General features: G+C 47.2%; 1 protein-coding gene across 9 annotated transcripts in view; it reads right to left on the reverse strand.

Annotated features, from left to right (window-relative positions):
- The window catches only part of LOC135918099 (uncharacterized), a 703603-nt gene that overhangs the window by 339384 nt on the left and 344156 nt on the right, over positions 1 to 20063 (reverse strand). For all 9 annotated transcript variants that reach the window (XM_065451754.2, XM_065451756.2, XM_065451757.2 and 6 more), the window contains one exon: positions 3935 to 4021. In XM_065451754.2, coding sequence (XP_065307826.2) covers positions 3935 to 4021 — 87 coding nt within the window. The remainder of the gene's footprint in view (positions 1 to 3934; positions 4022 to 20063) is intronic.

Consider the following 20063-nt stretch of genomic DNA (forward strand, 5'->3'; position numbering starts at 1 on the left):
CTGTGCGAAACTGTTTAACAATGCATTTTCATCTGTGTTCACCACCGAACCACACGTGCCTTTTCCTGTTTTCACTGTTGCTGCCATGGCTCCAATGCCAGATATTAATTTTTCGCCAGATGGAATATCCTCACTAATTGATCATCTTAAATTATCTTCATCAGCTGGTGTTGACGATATCACGTCAAAGCTTTTAAAAAACGCGAAGCGCATCTCTGCCATGTATTTAACCCTGCTGTATTCCCAATCACTGTCATCAGGCACGCTTCCTAACGAGTGGAAAAAGAGCAAGGTCGTTCCAGTCTACAAATCAGGTAACCGTAATTCACCCTTAAATTATCGTCCAATATCCATAACTAGTATCCCTTGCAAAATAATGGAACACGTCATATACTCACACGTAATGAATTTCCTAGACAGTAATAACTTTTTTCATCCGTCGCAACATGGCTTCCGTAAAGGGCTGTCATGTGACACTCAATTAGCTACATTTCTTCATGATCTACACTCAAATCTCGATACTAACACTGTGACCGATATATTTTTCTTGACTTTGCAAAGGCGTTTGATAAAGTACCTCATCAACGCTTATTATTAAAACTTTCTCGCTTGAACTTCCACCCCAATGTCCTAGCATGGATAAAAAAATTTCTTAGTAACCGATCACAGTCCGTCAGTGTTAACAATACTACCTCAGAATTTCTTCCCGTAACATCAGGCGTACCCCAAGGTTCAGTCTTAGGTCCCCTCCTGTTCCTAATATACATTAACGATCTTCCATTGCATGTTTCCTCTCAGATTCGTATGTTTGCTGATGATTGCGTCATAGTAATGACTCATAGTAATGACTGCATTTCTCTTCAATATGACCTGACCAACATTACAGCCTGGTGTGATCAATGGTTAATGGTACTAAACAATAATAAATGTAAATCTATGTCAATTTCTTGCAGCCGTAATCGGCATGGCTTTATCTACACAATTAATGACACTCCAATCGACAGTGTAAACTCTATTAAGTACCTAGGCATTACGATCACGCATGATTTAAACTGGTGCTCGCATATAACTAACATCATATCATCTGCTAACAAAACCTTGGGATTTCTGAAATGCAATCTCCGCAACGCTCCTCAACAAGTAAAACTACTAGCATATAAAACACTGGTTAGGCCAAAACTCGAATACGCATCACCCATATGGCATCCTCACCAGATTTACCTCAGCAACGCATTAGAATCCATACAGAACCGCGCCGTAAGATACATTCACTCGACATACTCATATGATATCAGCGTATCACCATTAAAAGTAGAGTCTGGCTTGGACACATTAGCGCACCGTCGCCGTATCGCGAGCTTATCATTATTCCATAAATTCTTCACCAGCTGGCTTTGCCACGCACCTTACATTGTACCACCTTCACGCATATCGCTGCGCACAGGCCACCCACTAAATGTTGCTCGCCCTAGCGCGCGCACTGTTACCTGCTCGTCATCATTTTTTCATCGTACAGCTAAAGACTGGAACGGCCTTCCCCACCACGTCGCTGCCATCACCACCTCATCTGCCTTCATGGATGAAGTAACGAGTATTCTGTCTTCAAAATAAGATAGTGGGCAACCTCCTGTATTTTTGTACCACCCACCCCTTATGTAATACCCCGCAAGGGGTCTTTAAGGTAATAAAATGAAATGAAATGAAATGAAACAACTGCTTTTCTAACCGTACTCACGTCACTTCGGGAGTTCCTCAAGGATCCGTCCTTGGGCCACTGCTATTTTTAATATACATAAATGACATCGCAACTAATATTACCTCACAAATGCGTCTCTTCGCAGATGACTGCATGTTGTATAATGAAATAAGCTGCCCTGCCTACATCTCTGTGTTGCAGTCTGATTTAACAAAACTAACTGACTGGTGTGACACATGGCAGATGGAAATTAACATAGCCAAAACTAAACACGTAAAATTTGCTTCGATAACTCGACCTACCTCTGACCAATATACAATACGCGGTATTACTGTTGACTCAGTATCTTCAATCAAGTACTTGGGTGTCCTGTTTACCTCGAATTTAAGCTGGAATGCTCACATTGAACACATCACCTCAAAAGCATGCAAAAAACTTGGTTACCTGAAACGTCACTTACACCTTGCTAACACAGATACTAGACTTCGCGCATACAGTTCTCTTATCAGGCCTTCTTTAGAATATGCGTCAATAATTTGGCACCCCCATCACTCTAATCTCACGAACCTACTTGAATCAGTTCAAAATAAAGCTGCGCGGTTCATCTTAACTTCATACTCTCAATATCAGAGTGTGTCCGCCTTAAAGAAATCACTTAATCTCCCTTCACTTGACATGCGCAGGAAACTATCACGGTTGACCTTCTTCCATAGCCTTTACCACAGCAACATTGCATTCGCTCGAGCCCATATTCTTCCCGCTCCCCACATCTCTACCCGTACAGACCATGTTCATAAAGTAAAACCTACATTTGCCAGGACTAACGCTTATCAAAATTCGCCTCTAGTTTTATCTATTGCCGAATGGAACTCGCTACCTGCAAACATTGTCTCGCTTACGGAATCATCATTTCATGCAGCACTGCTAACCTTTTTAGAGTGTGTCAACCTGTCAGAACCCACATTTTCTTGAAAATTCACTTAAACAGTGTTTTCAAGTGCCTGGCATTTCAATTGCCTGGGTATCCTGGTACTTGCCTGGCAAGTACCAGGATACCCGAACGGTCTACACCACTTGATTAAAAAGCAGCTGCAGCAGTGAATCGACCACTCTGCCTTGGCTCAGTAGCACCGTCTGTTGGGTGGCATTTTACTCAATGATGGCAGCAAACGGTGGTGATGGCGTATGCAACGTCACCACTGCCCAGTAGGGTGGCAGGAGATTTGAATTAAAAAAAAAAAGGCATTCGGACCCTTCAGATGCAATTTTCTCGTAAACTAAGTGTGTTCTTAACGCGAAACAAGCATTGCGAGATTTCTGGAATGCTATTCAAACATCCACGTCGACTTAGTATTTGGCTTTAGTGTCCCTTTAAAATAGGTTGGCGGTGGTGATGACTGTGTCCCGTGACTATTGCCCCTTCATACTGTTATTATGCTTCGCCACACTACTTTGCATATGTCTCACTGCGTAATATTTCTGTATTGAGGCTAAACTGACTTTTAAGAGCCAGCATTATGCAACGCACCATGCTTCGCGAGCTTCGAAGTTAATTGCGGGGGTCACAATGATGGAGTCGGTGCCATTGCTTACGGCGCAGAATTTTTTTCAATTAAGAACATGGCACCGAATGGCAAGAAGCTTAATAGCGAACGTTGAAGCAGCTAGGCCTAGCATTCACTGTGGCAGCAAGGTAACTAAAAGGGAGGCAGTGGTAGCTTTGATTAATCTGTTCTGGACCTGTGGTCACACCACAAAGTGTGAAAAATCAGACAGCGAAGGGTTCTTGCGTACGAAATTTCAGACATTCTTATACATTGACTCTAAGGCGGATGTGGTCGTCCCACAAAGTCGTCCGAATTATTGAACGTACAGAAAGTTGGTCGTTGATTGTAGACTGCCAACTCCTCCAGCCGAAGAAACGGCGTCAAAAGAGCTATTTGTTACAATCCCTCTCTGTTACGGACACAAGCATTACCATGACTTTCGTTCCCTTTCAATAAAATTACAGCTAATTTTCCCTGATAGAAGCACAAGTTCCCTGAGTTTTCCCTGAGAATTTCCGGTTTCCCTGGTTTTCCTGGTTGGTAGACACCCTGGATCTAGTTTTGGCAACACGGTTATTGTGTGGCTCAGAACCCTTGCATCAGCGGTTTGCGATACTTGACATTTTCTTAATGGAACGAGATGCAGATGCTACACAGTCACTATGCCTAATTGGTGGAAGCATCCACTTACCAGATTGTAGTGTGCCTTGAGCACATGTTCTGTGATAGCCTTCTTGCAGGTGAATGACTTGTGACAGCTTGAGCATACCAGCGCTGTCTGCAACAGAGCAGGCGCCACATGACTGGTATACCATCACAAGTCTAATGAGTTGACAATGTGCGCAAGAAGCAGACCATTGGCAGACTAACTGCAATGCACAATTCATAGTACACGAGGCAACAAATAGTGGATATAGGAGCGGCGCCAACTTTCGTCAATCACCGATAGGCACAAAGTTAACCAACCTTGGTTAAACAGAAAGCTGCTGTTCAATAAAAGGAACTTGCCATATTCCTGTCCCTTCAAAGTATCATATAAGAGTCTACTGTACCAAATAAAGCATACATCACCAACAAAGGCAATTTGAAATAGAGGTCAGAATTATCACATTTTTGAAAACAACATTACGTGCAGGGAAATTATGACATTGCACCCCTCAAATTAGGAAGCAAGAAATACTGTTGCCCGTTTAATATCACAAAAAATTAGCATACGAAAAAGTCTACACAAGGAAAGCAGCATTCTGCTTTTAGCCAACTGCAGGCTTTCCCACTCAAATTAATCTAAGCACAAGTCAAACTAATCTAGGTGCCACACATTTATTATTTTATCCTAATGCTACTAATTTATTCCAAGGTAAAGATGCATTTGTGGAGGTGCTCTAGGAAGTTAAAAAAATGACGAAATGCGATAATTTTGCACCAATCGAACATAACCGAAGAGATATCTTGAAGAGCATTGTCATGTGACAACAAAAATGCCTTTCCTGCGCAATACATCATCGAAATAATGTGCTGTTATAGACATCATATTATTCCATGAACAGGTCATGTAAAACGCAGCTATTTGATGGCTTTGCTCACATGCATTAAAACAAAGGGACATCCAGCTACAAACAGCTGATTTCTAAAGCTGATAAAAACAGGCTTAAAGAGTGTCGTGTGACATCTCGTCATTTTGTTTTCTACAAGCCCCGTTGACATGCATATCATCAAATGAATGAGCAAGCACACTCTGTCATTATAACCACGTAGCACATCTTAGATCAGATGAAAGAGGGTGCCACAAGATCTCACGTAACATTCACCAGTCTATTCCCGATTACCAACCATACTGACATGGATATCAAATGATTGGGCTTCGAAGGCGCTCTGTGATAGTACTCATGCAGGGCATGTCACACCACATGGTAAAGGATGTCCTGTGAACTAGTGCAACAGTCGGAAGCGCACATGTTTCACAAACACACTGACACGACTGTCAAACACATGGGAATCACCACAGAGTTTCATGTTGCTACAGTAAAAGCTCGTTAATTCGAACCGCAAGGGGAAGCCGCTTCAGTTCGAATTAACGAAAGTTCGAACTAACGAAAGTGAAGGAGAGCAACAGTACACTGTGATTTGGAAGCAGTAGGGCATGTCAGAAAGTGATGGCGTGTGCCGCGGGCACACGCCATCTTCAAGTCGAAGCTCTGGGTCCGACTGTGCCACACCACCAATGTCCACCGAAACGAACGTTAGCCGAGGCTTAACACCGTCACAATGAATCGCGACGGCCGATACCTCCTAAGCTGAAAACAGAGGTGCACAACCGATGAAGACTGCCGAGACAAAGACGGTGAACATGTGAAGGTGGCGAAGGCCCTGATTCGTTGGTTCTTGATTGCAAACGCAGCCGCGACGTACTTGATTCACTGTGTTTTGGCGCTTGCCGTGCCATCTCCGCACAACATTAGCAGCTGTACAAGATTTTCAAAACCTCCGAGATTCGCAACGGGCAAGAATTCTCGGAGGTTACGTAGAACGGAGAGGCGGCAGCCGCCGCTGCCTTCTGGCTGACCCCGCGTCGGTTAGATTTTTTTCCGATTTTGCCTTCTCTCGCCGTTCTCTCCGTTTCGGAGGCAATACAGCCTTGTGTGTAGGCAGTAGGCCGTGTGCCAGGCGAGCGTAGTTCGAATTATCCGTGAGGGAACCTTCTCGCGTTCGAATTAACGGACTTTTTTATACATAGACTTCTGTGGAGCTTGGCCGGACCAAATCGTACAGTTCGAATTATCCATAAATTCGAATTATTGAAGTTCGAATTAACGAGCTTTCACTGTATAACTAGAGGAAAGCCTGGCACTGCGATCGCTCAACTATCATGGGAATGATGGGAAGTACAGGCTGCGGATTGGAATTCTGTTGACTGGAGAACTAGTCTACAGGTACTTTTCGGCAGTTTTGGTTTCGCTCCAAGCGCAATTGCTGTAACACGCAGTGGGACAGTGTAACGCAAAGCTCTCTGCCTTTGTTCTGTTGCTCAAAGTGGTGATAGCGTGCTGTGCCCGCAGCTGGGATGATGTTTGGGTCACGGTGTGGTGTCGAAGCCCTGACAAGAGAGTGACAGCATCGTAAACGTTGAAAGAACATGTTTTGACTGTTTTGACCTTGGTTTGTTAAATGTGTTAGGTTGGCACTGTAGCGTTACGTGCTTTATGAAAGTTCAGAATAGGAAAAAGAAGGCACTACTGATTCAAGACATAGTTGTACTTCTAGTGGGTTGACAATCAAATTTGATTGAGGGCTTCATGCATGTTGCTCATTAATGTGCTAATTGAAATGCGTATTTCAGGACTTTTGAGAACACAAACTTACTGGTTGCTGCTTCCTGGCTGTAGACTGCTGTTGCAAAATGGGCAAGTGCAAAGCCATGCCACAACAGCTGCTGGCGTTGTGACATGGCTATGGCTATGGCATGCATGGCATGCATGGCATGGCATGGCATGGCGTTGTGGCATGACGTACCCCTTCAGAAGGGGTACGTCAATATAAAATGTAACTAAGCATGCTCGCAGGAGGCCACAAGCATCCTAGCCAGCACTGCAGCAGATGTGCTTTCTTTTTAAAAGTACTTGAAAGCGTTCAGCAATCGTGACAGCCGACGCAGCATTTTGAAAGAGCGAGAGTTTGCAAGTGCCCGTTGTCTGTGACAAAGGTCTCGCGTTAGCATCAAGCAGGCGTCGTAGCAGACGACACTTGTAGCATTCCTCTCAAACATGCAAAACTTTCTCCCACTACAAAATTTTTATTTCCATGAACACTTCATGAGTATTTTTATACGAGTACATGCATGGTTGTTATTGCTGTTATAAAAATGAATAAATAATTATTCTCTTGTGCTACATCGGGAACAGAATTGCAGAAGAATGCGTACCCTGGTGTGCCCTGGTGGTAAACCGTGCTTCATTCTCAAAGTGATACAAAGTTTACGTAATGTGTTGTGCATTATATAAGATGCTGCAGAAATAGAATTAGATTTTACATGATAATATTTGAGTATAGCTTCGTTTACTGCGCCGCAAGCAAACGCCAATAGTCTAGAGATCGAAGTCAATCCAAAGCCTGTACTTCCCAACATTCCCATGTAGGTTGAGGCAACGCTCAGGAGAACATTAGCACTACACTTCCCTCTAGGGTATTTATTTAGAAACACTATGGGAATTGCAAAACTTATGCGATGGCATACACGTAGTGAACGTTAAACCATTTGGGAAAGGCTGTCACATGACCTTGCATATCTTTCACTAGCCCATGCACGATTCCCAACCATACTGACATGGATATCAAACGAAAGGGCTTCGAACAAGCTCTGCGATGGAATGCACATTGCATACTTCAGACCATGTGAAAAAGAGTCACGTGACATTACATAACTTTAGCCAGCCTATAGGTAATTCCCAACCATGCAGACATGATTATCAAACCAGCGGTAAACTCAAAAGCTATGCGATGGTACCCACGCAACGAATGTCAAATCACATGGGAAAGGTTGTCAGGTGACCTCACATATTTTTCACTTGCCCATGTGTGATTGCCTATCATGGCATTGAAACTGTAGGAGGACGTGACAGTCGCCCATGAGCCTTGCCATCATCCCTACATTTAATTCAGGAGAAGGGCGAATGTGGCAAGTAGAGCGGTGGCTGCAGCAACCAGCATGGCTGGCTTCTAGAACGACACTGAGTGTGCCGAGCTTACACTTCGAGCATGCGCTGCCCACTGCAGCATCAGTGGGCACCACAAAACGGATGGTCTGCACGTCACGCATGTCGGACGATGAGGAAAGTGGTGTCACATGACATCCCGTAACTCGCCAGGGTAATGCATGCATTAGCAAACTGTCTATTTCATTGTCAAATAAAGAATTAGAATTTCTGTGCATGAGCTGAAATTATCTGACTGTCAGAATTCCAACATTTATGCAAGTGATGTTATAATTTTTGTTAGTTACACAGTTGAACCCACTTAAAATTATACTGATTTTAACAATATATCGGTTATGACATGTGGGGTTTCCGGTTCTCGCGGTGGTTGTGTAAAGCCGTTGCGTTGTGTTGCCGGGGGCTCCGTGTCCCTCTCCTCCTTGCCTGGACGGGGTGGCAGCGGGTCATAAAACACTGTCGCTCTGCTGTCACCCCGCCCACGCGAAGGTCAACAGGCTTTCGCCATTGGCCAAGATTTTGGCGGGATTCGGGCCCGGCTTGCGTGCACTCCGGGTAAGCGCGCGCAAGACGGGCGCCCGGGGAGACCACATCGGGGCGTCGGAAGGTGCGTACTGGTTCCTCTCTGCCGGCGGCGGCCCCCTTTGTCCGCCGCCGGCCGATGGTTACTTCGGCTCGTCGGGGTCCCGGCCTCGCGGGCGCGCGCGCACTCTTCCGTCGTCTCGATGTCCTGAGGCAGCGTCTGCCGATCGTGCCCCCGTCTGTTCGTCTGTCGTTTCTCTCTATTTCCCTTTTCTCTGCTGTGGGGAGCACGATGGCAGGCGCTGACCGAACGATAGGCAAATTCTTCTGCTGGGGGTTCTTTGTTCTTTGTTTCTCTCTCTGTCGCGGTGCGGGTTAAACGTGTGTTTGTATTGAGTCCCAGGTTAATAAATGTTCTTTGTTGTTTCTTGAGAGCTTTGCCTAGGGTCTCCCTTGCTGCGCGCGTGCGGTCTCGCCTTCCCCTAAGCTGTGGGGGGGCCGGCGGGGCGCGTACGCGCGCAGCTGCGCGTCGGCACACGGAGCAGGCCGGAGCAGGCGCGGGCGCGCGGTGCCCTGCGCGCGCGGCGGCTCGGAGTGCTCGAACCCGGGGTGGTGGTCGTCCGGCGCGCCGCTCAGTCGTCCGGCGCGCCGTGAGCGTCGCGGGTGAACACCACAAAATGGCGCCCAACGTGGGGCCAGGGGCCTAATCAGCCTCTGGCCGCCGAGGGTCCGGGCTGCTGCGTTGCAGAGGCTGCGTTGCGAACGCGCTTTGTCAACCGAGCCATGTCTATCATCCGTGTGCCGAATTCGTCTATTCTCTTCTCACTCTTTCTGTCATACCTTGCCTCAGTAAAAGTAGCGTGGTAAGCGCATTGGACCACCGCTTCGAAGTTCCTCGCTGCGAAGCGCGGACGAGGAAAGGAGTCAAGTGGCCGCCAAGATGCTGCAGTCGTCATCGATTGTGGAGACCATGCGGGGCCGGAGGTCTCGCCGATTCGTACCGGGAGGGCTGACTTTTCCGTCCTTCCATCTGCTCAACGATTCGGTGAGTCCGACGGATTTTCGTGGGTCTCTAGCATCATTACCATTCTGGCGGCTGCTAATTGCGCGGACTGCTCGGGTACAGTGCCTCTAAGGCCGGCTAACTCTGCAGAAGTTCTCGGTTTTGCTATTGTTGGCGCGGCTCGGTGGCTTGCCCGGCAGTTCTCAGTTGATGCGCGCCTTTCCTCGCAAAATTCAAGCCGTGATAGCTGACGCACTATTAATATGCCCTCTGTCACCTTTAGGAAGACCGGTTAGTGGTGGTGCCTTCTGCACCACCAATTGAGGGCAAAGCTGGCAGCGCATAGCCGAGCGGAGACAAAGGCCACGAAACAGGCCCGCTCCGCGAAGAGGCAAGCGCCCCGGACATCCCTCCGTCGCGCGCGCAGAAGGGGACGCTCCCCCGCTACCCCGCGGCGATGACGGGGAGGACAGCCCGGGTGGGAAGCCAGCCGGGGGAACGAAACCCGCCACCCCCACCAAAGGGTGTCGGAATCGTCTTTTCCTATTTTTTTTCAAACGGCCCGAAGAGCGCCGAAGGGACCGCAGAGTGACCCGTTTGTATATAATTGTAAATAGTTCTTCGACGGCCTCAGGGAGGCGGAGCGCTGGAACGTGGCTGGTATTGCACGGGCGCGGGCGCCGTAGCGTTGCTGGTATTGCAACGGGCGCGCGGGGCCGGATACAGCGTGTGTCGCTGTTGCCCCGGGTGGGTTCACTCTGCGGGGTCACAACGAGCTCGGCCGATCAAGATCGCGTGCCACCCGCTAACACTGCAATGTGGAAGCTGCGTTTAAGGTGGTAACCCCAGTCGCCGGAGAAACGCGATTTAGCGCCACTCCGGCAAGTATCGCACGGTCATCAGAGCGCCAAGGTTTTATTTAAAATCGATTCGCGCTGTGACTTGGCCCGGCGTGGAGCGACTCTTCGTCTATCGCCGAACCTTCCACGTCTGTTCATCACATAGACATCGCGTATTCGAAGTCAATTTTGATTGGTGCCGCGGATGAACAGTGTGCGTCCGTGGAAGGAATTTCCGCTAGCGTCGAAGTCGTATGTCATCGCGCTAGTGAAGACCACGTTTACTGTGTCCGGCTGAACTCAGACGGAGTAATCATTTATACTGAGGTGAGGCATGCCTATGCGGATCCACAACCTTGGATCAGCCGCCCCTTTCTCTTCAAAAAGCTCTCAGCTATCCACTTCGCTGCAATCAGGCAGGCTGCTATCCGTCTTTCTCGGTCCTTGTTTTCCCTTTGTTCAGTGTTTCTGCGTTAGGCTTCTTGTTTCTCAGTGTCCTACCTAGCCATCTTCGTTTTGCTTTTGTGTATGTGTTTCCTTAGGTATAGTTCGTGTTGCTTTTATGTTAGTCATTTATGTGTATCAATGTGTTTTGCGTTTCGGGAATGTTTCGCGTGTGTTTTCGCTGCCGTGTTGCGTCAACGGGTGATGTCGACCTCCATCGAAGCCTGGCGACGGCGGTGCTGTGGATGGGGCTGTGCGCTCACGACAAGTGGCGCGGATCATGGCTGTACCATGGAGCGGACACTGCCAGAAGCACCGGCACCAGAGGCCGTTGCCGGACGCTGTTAGAACGGCTTGGAGTCGCACGCGTGGCTCGCCGGAGATATTTAGCGCGGACATTCTCTGAACAGTTTCTTAACCGTTTGTTATTCTCTTGTGTTTTCATTGATTGTATAGGCCAACATTTTGTCATTTTCCCTTGTCCGCGTTTGTGTCCGACTGTCATTATGTCTCTAAGCGTTTGTCTTTTATTGTTGCTCTTACATTTTCTTCTGTGGATGCTTTTATTGTGCATGTTCACGTTAAAGCGTGGGTCGTGTGGGCTTTCTTTTGTGTTGCTGTTGTATACCTCAGACGTCCCTATTTAGTTTATTCTAATAACGTGCTTTTCTTACTTTGATGTCTTTTTTTATTTATGTTTTGGGGGGGCTGGTGATTTTAGGTTCAAACTGCCAATGGATAGCTCCGGTATTGGCAACGTAATGACTATTTCTTTGTTCTTTGTTTTCTTTTCTTCTTTGACTGACATCGGAGCCACCAGCCTTGCATTGGTAGGGAGCATTTAAGGAGGGAGGGATGTGGGGTTTCCGGTTCTCGCGGTGGTTGTGTAAAGCCGTTGCGTTGTGTTGCCGGGGGCTCCGTGTCCCTCTCCTCCTTGCCTGGACGGGGTGGCAGCGGGTCATAAAACACTGTCGCTCTGCTGTCACCCCGCCCACGCGAAGGTCAACAGGCTTCGCCTATTGGCCGACATATTGGCGGGATTCGGGCCCGGCTTGCGTGCACTCCGGGTAAGCGCGCGCAAGACGGGTCCCGTGGAGACCACATCGGGGCGTCGGAAGGTGCGTACATGTTCCTCTCTGCCGGCGGCGGCCCCCTTTGTCCGCCGCCGGCCGATGGTTACTTCGGCTCGTCGGGGTCCCGGCCTCGGCGGGCGTGCGCGCACTCTTCCGTCGTCTCGATGTCCTGAGGCAGCGTCTGCCGATCGTGCCCCCATCTGTTCGTCTGTCGTTTCTCTCTATTTCCCTTTTCTCTGCTGTGGGGGCGCACGATGGCAGGCGCTGACCGAAGGATAGGCAAATTCTTACTGCTGGGGGTTCTTTGTTCTTTGTTCTCTCTCTGTCGCGGCGCGCCATTCTAGCGGCCACCGGCGACCATTCGGCTTTGTTTTGTCTAATCAGATTTATATTAGGACGTGATGCTAAAACATTTGTTTGTATTGACTCCCAGTGTAATAAATGTACTTTCCGTCTTCTCGAGAGCTTTGCCTAGGGTCTCCCTTGCTGCGCGCGCGCGGTCTCGCCTCCCCCTAAGCTGTGGGGCCGGCGGGGCGCGTACGCGCGCAGCTGCGCGTCGGCACACGGAGCGGGCCGGAGCAGGCGCGGGCGCGCGGTGCCCTGCACGCGTGGCGGCTCGGAGTGCTCGAACCCGCGGTGGTGGTCGTCCGGCGCGCCGTGAGCGTCGCGGGTGAACTCCACAGACAATGAGAAGCAGCTGCAGCATCAACATTTGCACGTTTTCTATGGTGAAATAACCCGCTTACTATAATGCCTACATGCCGCACTATCAGTTGTAACGATGAAGTCTGGCTGCTGGTTGTCCCGGCCGAAAGGTAATGGAATGCAAAATTTTTGAAAAGAAAAAAGAATGAGAAATACGAGCTGCTGCACCGTCGCCCGCTGACCCAATGCGCTAATACAATAGCACCTCTTTTCGAGCTTTCTTTGCATCGCCAGTCTCACGCTCCTCTCTTCTGTCGCTCTTCCACCTCTCACAAGACGAATGGGCTGCGCTCATGGCTCTACGCCGCACCACCCTTCGAAACACCAATGGACTGCACCAACTGCTCTGGTCTCAGATTGCTCCCTGGCCCCTCATTCTGCATAGTTCTGCCAACGGATTAAGTCCCTCATGCACGCCCTTGTTGGCTGCATCGAAGTCATTTCTCGGCACGTGGTTACTTTGCCTCATTTGACTTGCTGCCGAAACAGAACACGGCTGATCTGCCCCCTGATTATTGGCAATGCACGACACTGCCGGTGAAAAGAAAGCACACTGCTACATATAGATTTGAAAATGAAGTGCCGCATCGTGAAAGACTACGCAGGCGGTAAAGAAGTGTGCGACTTGGTCGAGAAGTATGGGCTATCGCAACCAACAGTGTCGACAATCATCCGCTCAGCAGAGAAGTTTGATGAAGAAAACTGCTCAATAGACAACGGGCGCAAACATGTTTGTCAAGGTGCCTATAAGGAGGTGGAAGAGGCCCTCTACGAGTGGTTTCTCAGTGCTCCTGCCATGAACTTGCCCATCACCGGGCCAATTTTGGCCCCAAAGGCAAAGCAGTTTGCCTTACTCATCAACAATGTGGACTCCCAGCCAGCTGGCGGCTGGGTACAGCACTTCAAAGAGGGGCATGGTATTCAAAGCCAGCAACGGCAAGGGAGCTTTGCTTGACATGGAGGCAAAGCAGAAGTGGGTGGAGGAAACGATGTCCCACATCCTTGACAACTACGTTGACAACACCAACGTACACAATGGTGACGAAACAGGACTGCTCTTATAGATGTTGCCGTCTAAGACACGTGTATTCAAAGAAGACACCTGTAAGGGCAGCAAACACAACATGCTGAGCCTCACTGTGTTTTTGTGCGTCAACATGGATGGGAGCAACAAGTGCCCTGCATTTGTCATCAGGAGATAAGATTCCCGCTGCTTACGCGGTGTTGTCAGGATACTAGTATACTACCGCCACAATTTTTTGATGAGTGGCTCTTGGAGTTCAATCAATATATGAAGCAAAGAGGAAGGTGGCACTCATCCTAGATAATTTTAATGCTCAGCACTCCATGTCTAAGCTCTCAAGCGTGGAGGTTTTTTCCCTGCCACTGAACAAGACGGCAGGCTCGCAGCTTCGTGAACGCTGGCATGATTGCCAATTTTAGGCTGAGGTATCGTCGCAGGGTCTTAAACAAGGTAGTCTTGTTGATGGACATGCCCACAAGGACAGGCAGGAAGCAACCAAACTCTTGATGGCCATTAAGTTTATCTTTGGTGCATGGTCCGAAGTAAGTGCTTCTCTGGTATGGAACTGGTTTAGGAGAGCGTGCTTTGTCCGACGCAGAAGTGACTTAAATGCAGCCTGTGAAGCTCCCACTAATGATGTGATGCCTGAACTTTGGTCCGCAGCTGACGAGAATGCTACAGCATTCAAAGAGTTACTACATGCAGACAGCGCATTACAAACACGAGAACTTCTAACTGATGAGGCGATCGTCACAAACGTGCTTGCATCGCGTAGCGTCTGCGACAGTAACAGCAGCGATGACGCAGTAGGGCAGGCAGCCTCAACGTCATCCTCGCAGGAGGCCCTGCAGATGATTCGGTCACTTTGGGGCTTTGTTTATGATGAGCACCAGGATGCCTTTGGGAACGATGTCGGCAAACTTCGCGTAAAGCAAGCAAGGATGATAGACATGGGGTTTTCTCATGCAAGCCAGTAAGGCGAGGTGCTTGCGGCCATCTCCCCCCGCATTTCTTCTGGATTTCTCAAGCTGAAGGACTGCTGCGGCAACCTTCTCACATTTTTTTCAAAGGCCCTTTTATGGGCCAGCGACACAATGCCTCAGCGGAGCTCGCATGTTACTTGCTGCCACTGACCCTATTGGCAGTTATAGCAGTGCTATTCTTGAATGCCACATGTAAGAAGCCGCGCTTTTTACATGTGATCGGAGTGTACAGGAAGCAGAGTTAAACAGTTAAACAAGTCAACACAATCAGCAGCCGGATGGAGGAAGGTGGTGGGGAGGGGCACTGGTCTCCCCGCCCTTATAGCTTTCTTATAAGAGCTCTGCCATCCCTCTATTTTGCTTTCTTTCATGCAATACAATAATAACAATGGAATTTTCGTGGCCCTTGATATAGTTAAGTAGGTATGACTGTGTCATCATCATCAGCAGCAGCAGCAGCAGCAACCTATTTCTATGTCCACTGCAGGAAGAAGGCATCTTCCAGCGATCTAACATAAATTCCACGCCACAACACTGGATTTCTTGGGCCGCGCTTACCAATCATGTTGCTACAGGTAGTGACACTGTTCACGCTGGGCCAACTGCCATCGGATTCATGAATTGTGCTTTTCAACTCTGGACTGGACGAAATGTGCCTGACCACTGCGGCCACCTTATTGTACAGTGACACAAGGAAATGCGCCGAATCGGCGGATCGTCTAATGGCCCACCCACCACATCTGGTGAACGCATGGGTATCTGTCTGGCCATGTGGAACTAGATCTACTTTATCAACAACTTCCGAGGGGGCTCAAGAAGGTGAGCTTTTCAGTTCAGTTCAGTTTATTTCCTTGAAGGCCCCATTTCAGGGGGTGTTACATAAGGGGTGGGATTACATTTTGAATAACAAAAACAAATGACAAAGATTATTTAACATTGAAGATGATCAGTTACGCATACTTTGAAAGCAGATCATGCAGCGATGGAGACGATGTCAGGGTAGGCTGTTCCAGTCTGTAGCTACTCTAAAAAATAACGAAGGAGAAAACATAGTAGCAGTGTGCCGTGGTGGGCGGGCAACTTGACACGAATGACTGCTGCGATGGGATACGCATGCTGTGGCTGTAACATTTCATTTCATTTATTAATACTGTCAGCTTCATTCAGGGGCTGTAACAGGAGTGGAAAAAACAAAACGAAACTGAACAGCAAAATAAGTAGTACAGAACATATTGAAAACCATAGTTATACATTAGGTAAAGAAAAAAAAAAGATCATCTAGTGAAATGCACACATAAACAAAACAAAAGTGCATCACTCAGAAATCAGAACAGCAATCTTATACAGCAGCAATCTGACCTCATCACCCTATGCTAGTGCCATAGATGAAATTATCTAAGTGGCGTAGAAATTCAGCTAATGATGTCTACCGAACAGCAGAATCTGGAAGAGAGTTCCAGTCTCTACAAGTTCGGGGAAAATAACTAAACTTGAAACAATTATTTTTTATAGTCGGCAATGGGATAAACTTACTATGACGATGCCTTGATGTTTCATTAGTTTTAATCTCAAAGTAATCTGACTTATTTATTTTCAGATAATTATTGATAATGAGGTAAACAGTTTTTAGTCTTTCATATCTGGTTGTGGTTTCTAGCATAGGTAGTTGGGCTTGTTGGCAGAGTTCTGTTGAAGAATGGTTCCGACGGTATTTATTAAAGATAAACCTTACAGCGAGTCACTGAATCCTATCAAGCTTGTGACAATTAGTTGCTGTGTGAGGATCCCATATTACCTTAGCATATTCGATTATCGGTCTGATTAAGGTTTTGTAAGCGAGCCACCTTACATCCGGAGTAGCACTGTGCATAGTGCGTCGCAGGCACCGTAGTGTTTTAAAGGAGTACTGACACAAAAAAAAATCCACGTGGTCTTTTCTGCTTTAATAAGTAGTTAATGACCCAATAATCACGGCATGAAACCTCATTTACTTCAGAGCGCGACAGGTAATTATATGCAGTCTTTTTTGTAGCGACCAGTCGAAGTTTCGGCTCCAGAGAGCAACGAGACGGGACAAACGGGAGTGTAAACAAAATGGTCACGTGTTCGCAAAAAGCCATGACGTATGCTCTGACGCGCAGCCAGCGTGCACGACCCTTGCTGAATATTGTCGTGCGACTTCCGCATCGGTCGGACGACCGCAGCCAATGACAGCACTGGTAGCGTAGACGTCATGGCGACGTGGTAGACCCGGCGAGGCGGGGCCGGCAAGCGAGCGCCTCGCCGCTCCGATCATGTCTTTTTCTCTCCCTGGTTGAAACGCGGGCCTCTTTTGCCACTGACGGCGGCACATAAATGGGCTACAATTTGTTTCTGACACGAAATAACTTCTAGAGTAAAGTGACCTCAAAAGAGTGTGAGTTATAAAACGTGGTGCGAAATAGTAAATCGTTGGCATGATTTCTACTCGGACGCGGTAAGCGCAGACGCGCCAGCAATGGTCTGTATACGAAGCGGCTCGCCTGACTAGCCAGCTTATTCATCGCTACTAACGGCACCAGGAAAACTAATCGTATTTTCACTCACGAGAAACATAAATGTTCAGGCATTGATCGTGCTGAAGAATTTAGGCGCTTTATTGCGAGCTGCGGACGCATCGCAAGGACCCTCGGCCTCGGATAGACGGCCCGCGAGCTAGGCCTACATCGTCTCCCAGCGATCGCAGGCTCGCTTGGCATGCTCATTCGGTTCTGTCGGCGCCAATGAAATCAAATGTGCTGCAATTTAAGCGTGGCATAACTGTGTATAGGTTGTGCCGACTAACATGTGCGCTTCGTTATACGAGCTGCAAGCGATCGTGTCACAAGTGCAGCCGGTGTCGGATTCGATGGCCCAGCAAGCTATGCCTGCTGGCTCTTGGCCATCGGCGGCTGTCAACGGATCCGATACTGCTAACGCGGCCTTGCGGAAACACGTCTACAGTGCTCGCATAGACGTGTTTATATTGTCATCGTTTGTTTCAAACAAGATAGCTGTGCAAATACGGTTGCTTTCACTTTCTGTTTGAAGTTACGCAGCATTCCGAACTTCCACGCAGGGGCGCTGGTTCTGGGCCGTCGCTCGCTCATTTGTACCATGTGTCCCGAATCACCGCATGCGGCAAGTCGCACACGACGCGCCGTACTACAGATCACACGGAAAATCGCGCCATGTGTCTCGCGCTTTAGACATGGCCAATCACTTAGCGACTCAGATATTGCGGCCGGCAATGGCGAGGACGAACCTCAAAACCCTCGCATCGGCCACAATCAATAGTAAGACGCAACAAATCGGCGTTGAACGTTGTGGCAGCGCAGTCAAGCTGATAGTGTGGGAAATATCTTGATGTACACGACAAAAACTGCAGTTGCAGCGACACGGAGAGCGTCCCACTACAACAGCTAGAACAAGCAACAACAGAGGAGAAGAGCACATGCAAGCCGCATGGCAGCCAACGAAAATTCGTGACGTAGCCACATGATGTAGCGGTTTCTTGGCTATTTACAATCCCGGTTGATGTCAATGTCGCGAGGTGCTCTGTTTTGCGTTTGGCTGCGCGCACATACTTTAAAATTGATTTTAAATATATTCTAAGCGATATTCACCGCTGATATATTATAGACGATGTGTGTGTGACCAACTAAATCAATTTCACAAGTTATCTCGACTTCAAATTTTTGTGTCAGTGCTCCTTTAAAAGCTTTCAAAGTGACAATTCCAATGTGGGCATTCCATCGTAGATCTGATGTAATTGTTATGCCTAGGTATTTATACTGATAGACTCTTTCAAGCATATAACTGTTGATTTGATAATTGTAATCAAGAACATTTTTCTTTCTAGTTACTGACATGAACACAGACTTTTTAAGGTTTAACTCCATCTGCCAGTCGTTAAACCATTTCACTATTCTCTGCAGGTTTAAATTTAACTTAATCTGATCATCAACTGTATTTACGGTACTGTGACACTGTAGTCAGCAAAAAGTCTTAATGGAACATCAATGTTACTTTGTAAATCAATAATAAAGATAAAAAATAGGAGTGGGCCTAAGACGTTACCTTGCGGTACACCAGAAGCAACGGGAAGTATGTTGGACTGACAACCTCTAACAGTTACATACTGTTCACGAGAGGATATATACGCAGAAAACCATTGTGCGAGTGTTTGATCTTTAAAGACCGCATTATTCTTGTATAACAATTTTTGGTGCGAAACTTTATCAAATGCTTTCGCAAAGTCAAGGTAGATAATGTCTGTTTGACCACGTGAATTTATTGTTTCTGCGAGGTCATGAACTTTTTTCTATCAGTTGGGTAATTGTGGACAGTCCCTTTCGAAAGCTATGCTGACGATAATACAGGATATCATGCTGGTCGAGATAGCCGAGCAGGTGTTTGGATATGATGTGTTCAAGTAACTTCGAAATGGTACTAGTGAGCGAGATCGGGCGATAATTACCAACAGAATTATTTCCGCTTTTATGAACCGGTATAACTTTTGCTCGCTTCCAATCAGTTGGAAAGCATCCGCTACTAAAAGACTGAAAAATTTTGGACAAGTATTTAGATACCCATTCAGCGTATCTATATAAAAACTCATTAGGGATACAATCTAGACCTTGGCTTTTCTTAATGTCAATATGTGTTAGCAGATTTAGAACACCTTGCTCGTCAATCTGTAAATCAGTAATAGGAGGTCTTTCAGTTTCAACATTAAAAGGAGGCAGTATACCATTATCACGTATGTAAACAGATGAAAAATATAGATTAAAATCTTCGGCACGCTTATGGGCATTCTCCTAGGTCTGAGCAGGGTGCAGAACTTTAGGCAGATTTATATAGCGCCAGAATTTGCCAGGTGACTCACGAAGAAATTTTGTGAGCGTCACATTATGGAATCTCTCTTTTGATTGCTTAAGAAGTCTCTTTAAATCCTGACTCATGCGGCGAATACATCGTTTATTTTCGGGGTTTGGGTTGGGTGAGTAAGCCTTACGTTTGCGTCTTCGTTTGAGATTAAGTATATCTCTAGTTATCCAGGGATTCTTTCTATTGGTGCGCTTAGTCTTCTTAGGAATAAAGTGATTAAGGCACCGTTCTGCTAATTCCGAAAATAATTCCCGTAGTTGGTCCATGCTAGCACCTAAGTCATACAGCTGCATAAAATCTGAATATGAATAATCAAGATAGTCTATCACAGCAGCGTCATCAGCGTCATAAAAATTAAAGAAACTTTTTTTGGACGAAGTACTTATGACATCTGGTGATGCCTTTAATGACAACAATACCATCCTGTTATCTGACAAGCCCTCCAGTGTTTCACATTCGCAGACAGAACTTTGTATTCGTTCAGAAACAAAAATTAAATCAAGTATGGATGATGTTGTAGGACATATCCTTGTGTAATCTGATACAACTTGAACTAAATTATGACAAAAAGTCAGTTCAAGTAACTGCTCACAACCAGGCACTTCTCGTGTTC

This window comes from Dermacentor albipictus, chromosome 3 (genome assembly GCF_038994185.2).
Source record: "Dermacentor albipictus isolate Rhodes 1998 colony chromosome 3, USDA_Dalb.pri_finalv2, whole genome shotgun sequence".
In the NCBI taxonomy this organism is placed as follows: Eukaryota; Metazoa; Arthropoda; class Arachnida; order Ixodida; family Ixodidae; genus Dermacentor; species Dermacentor albipictus.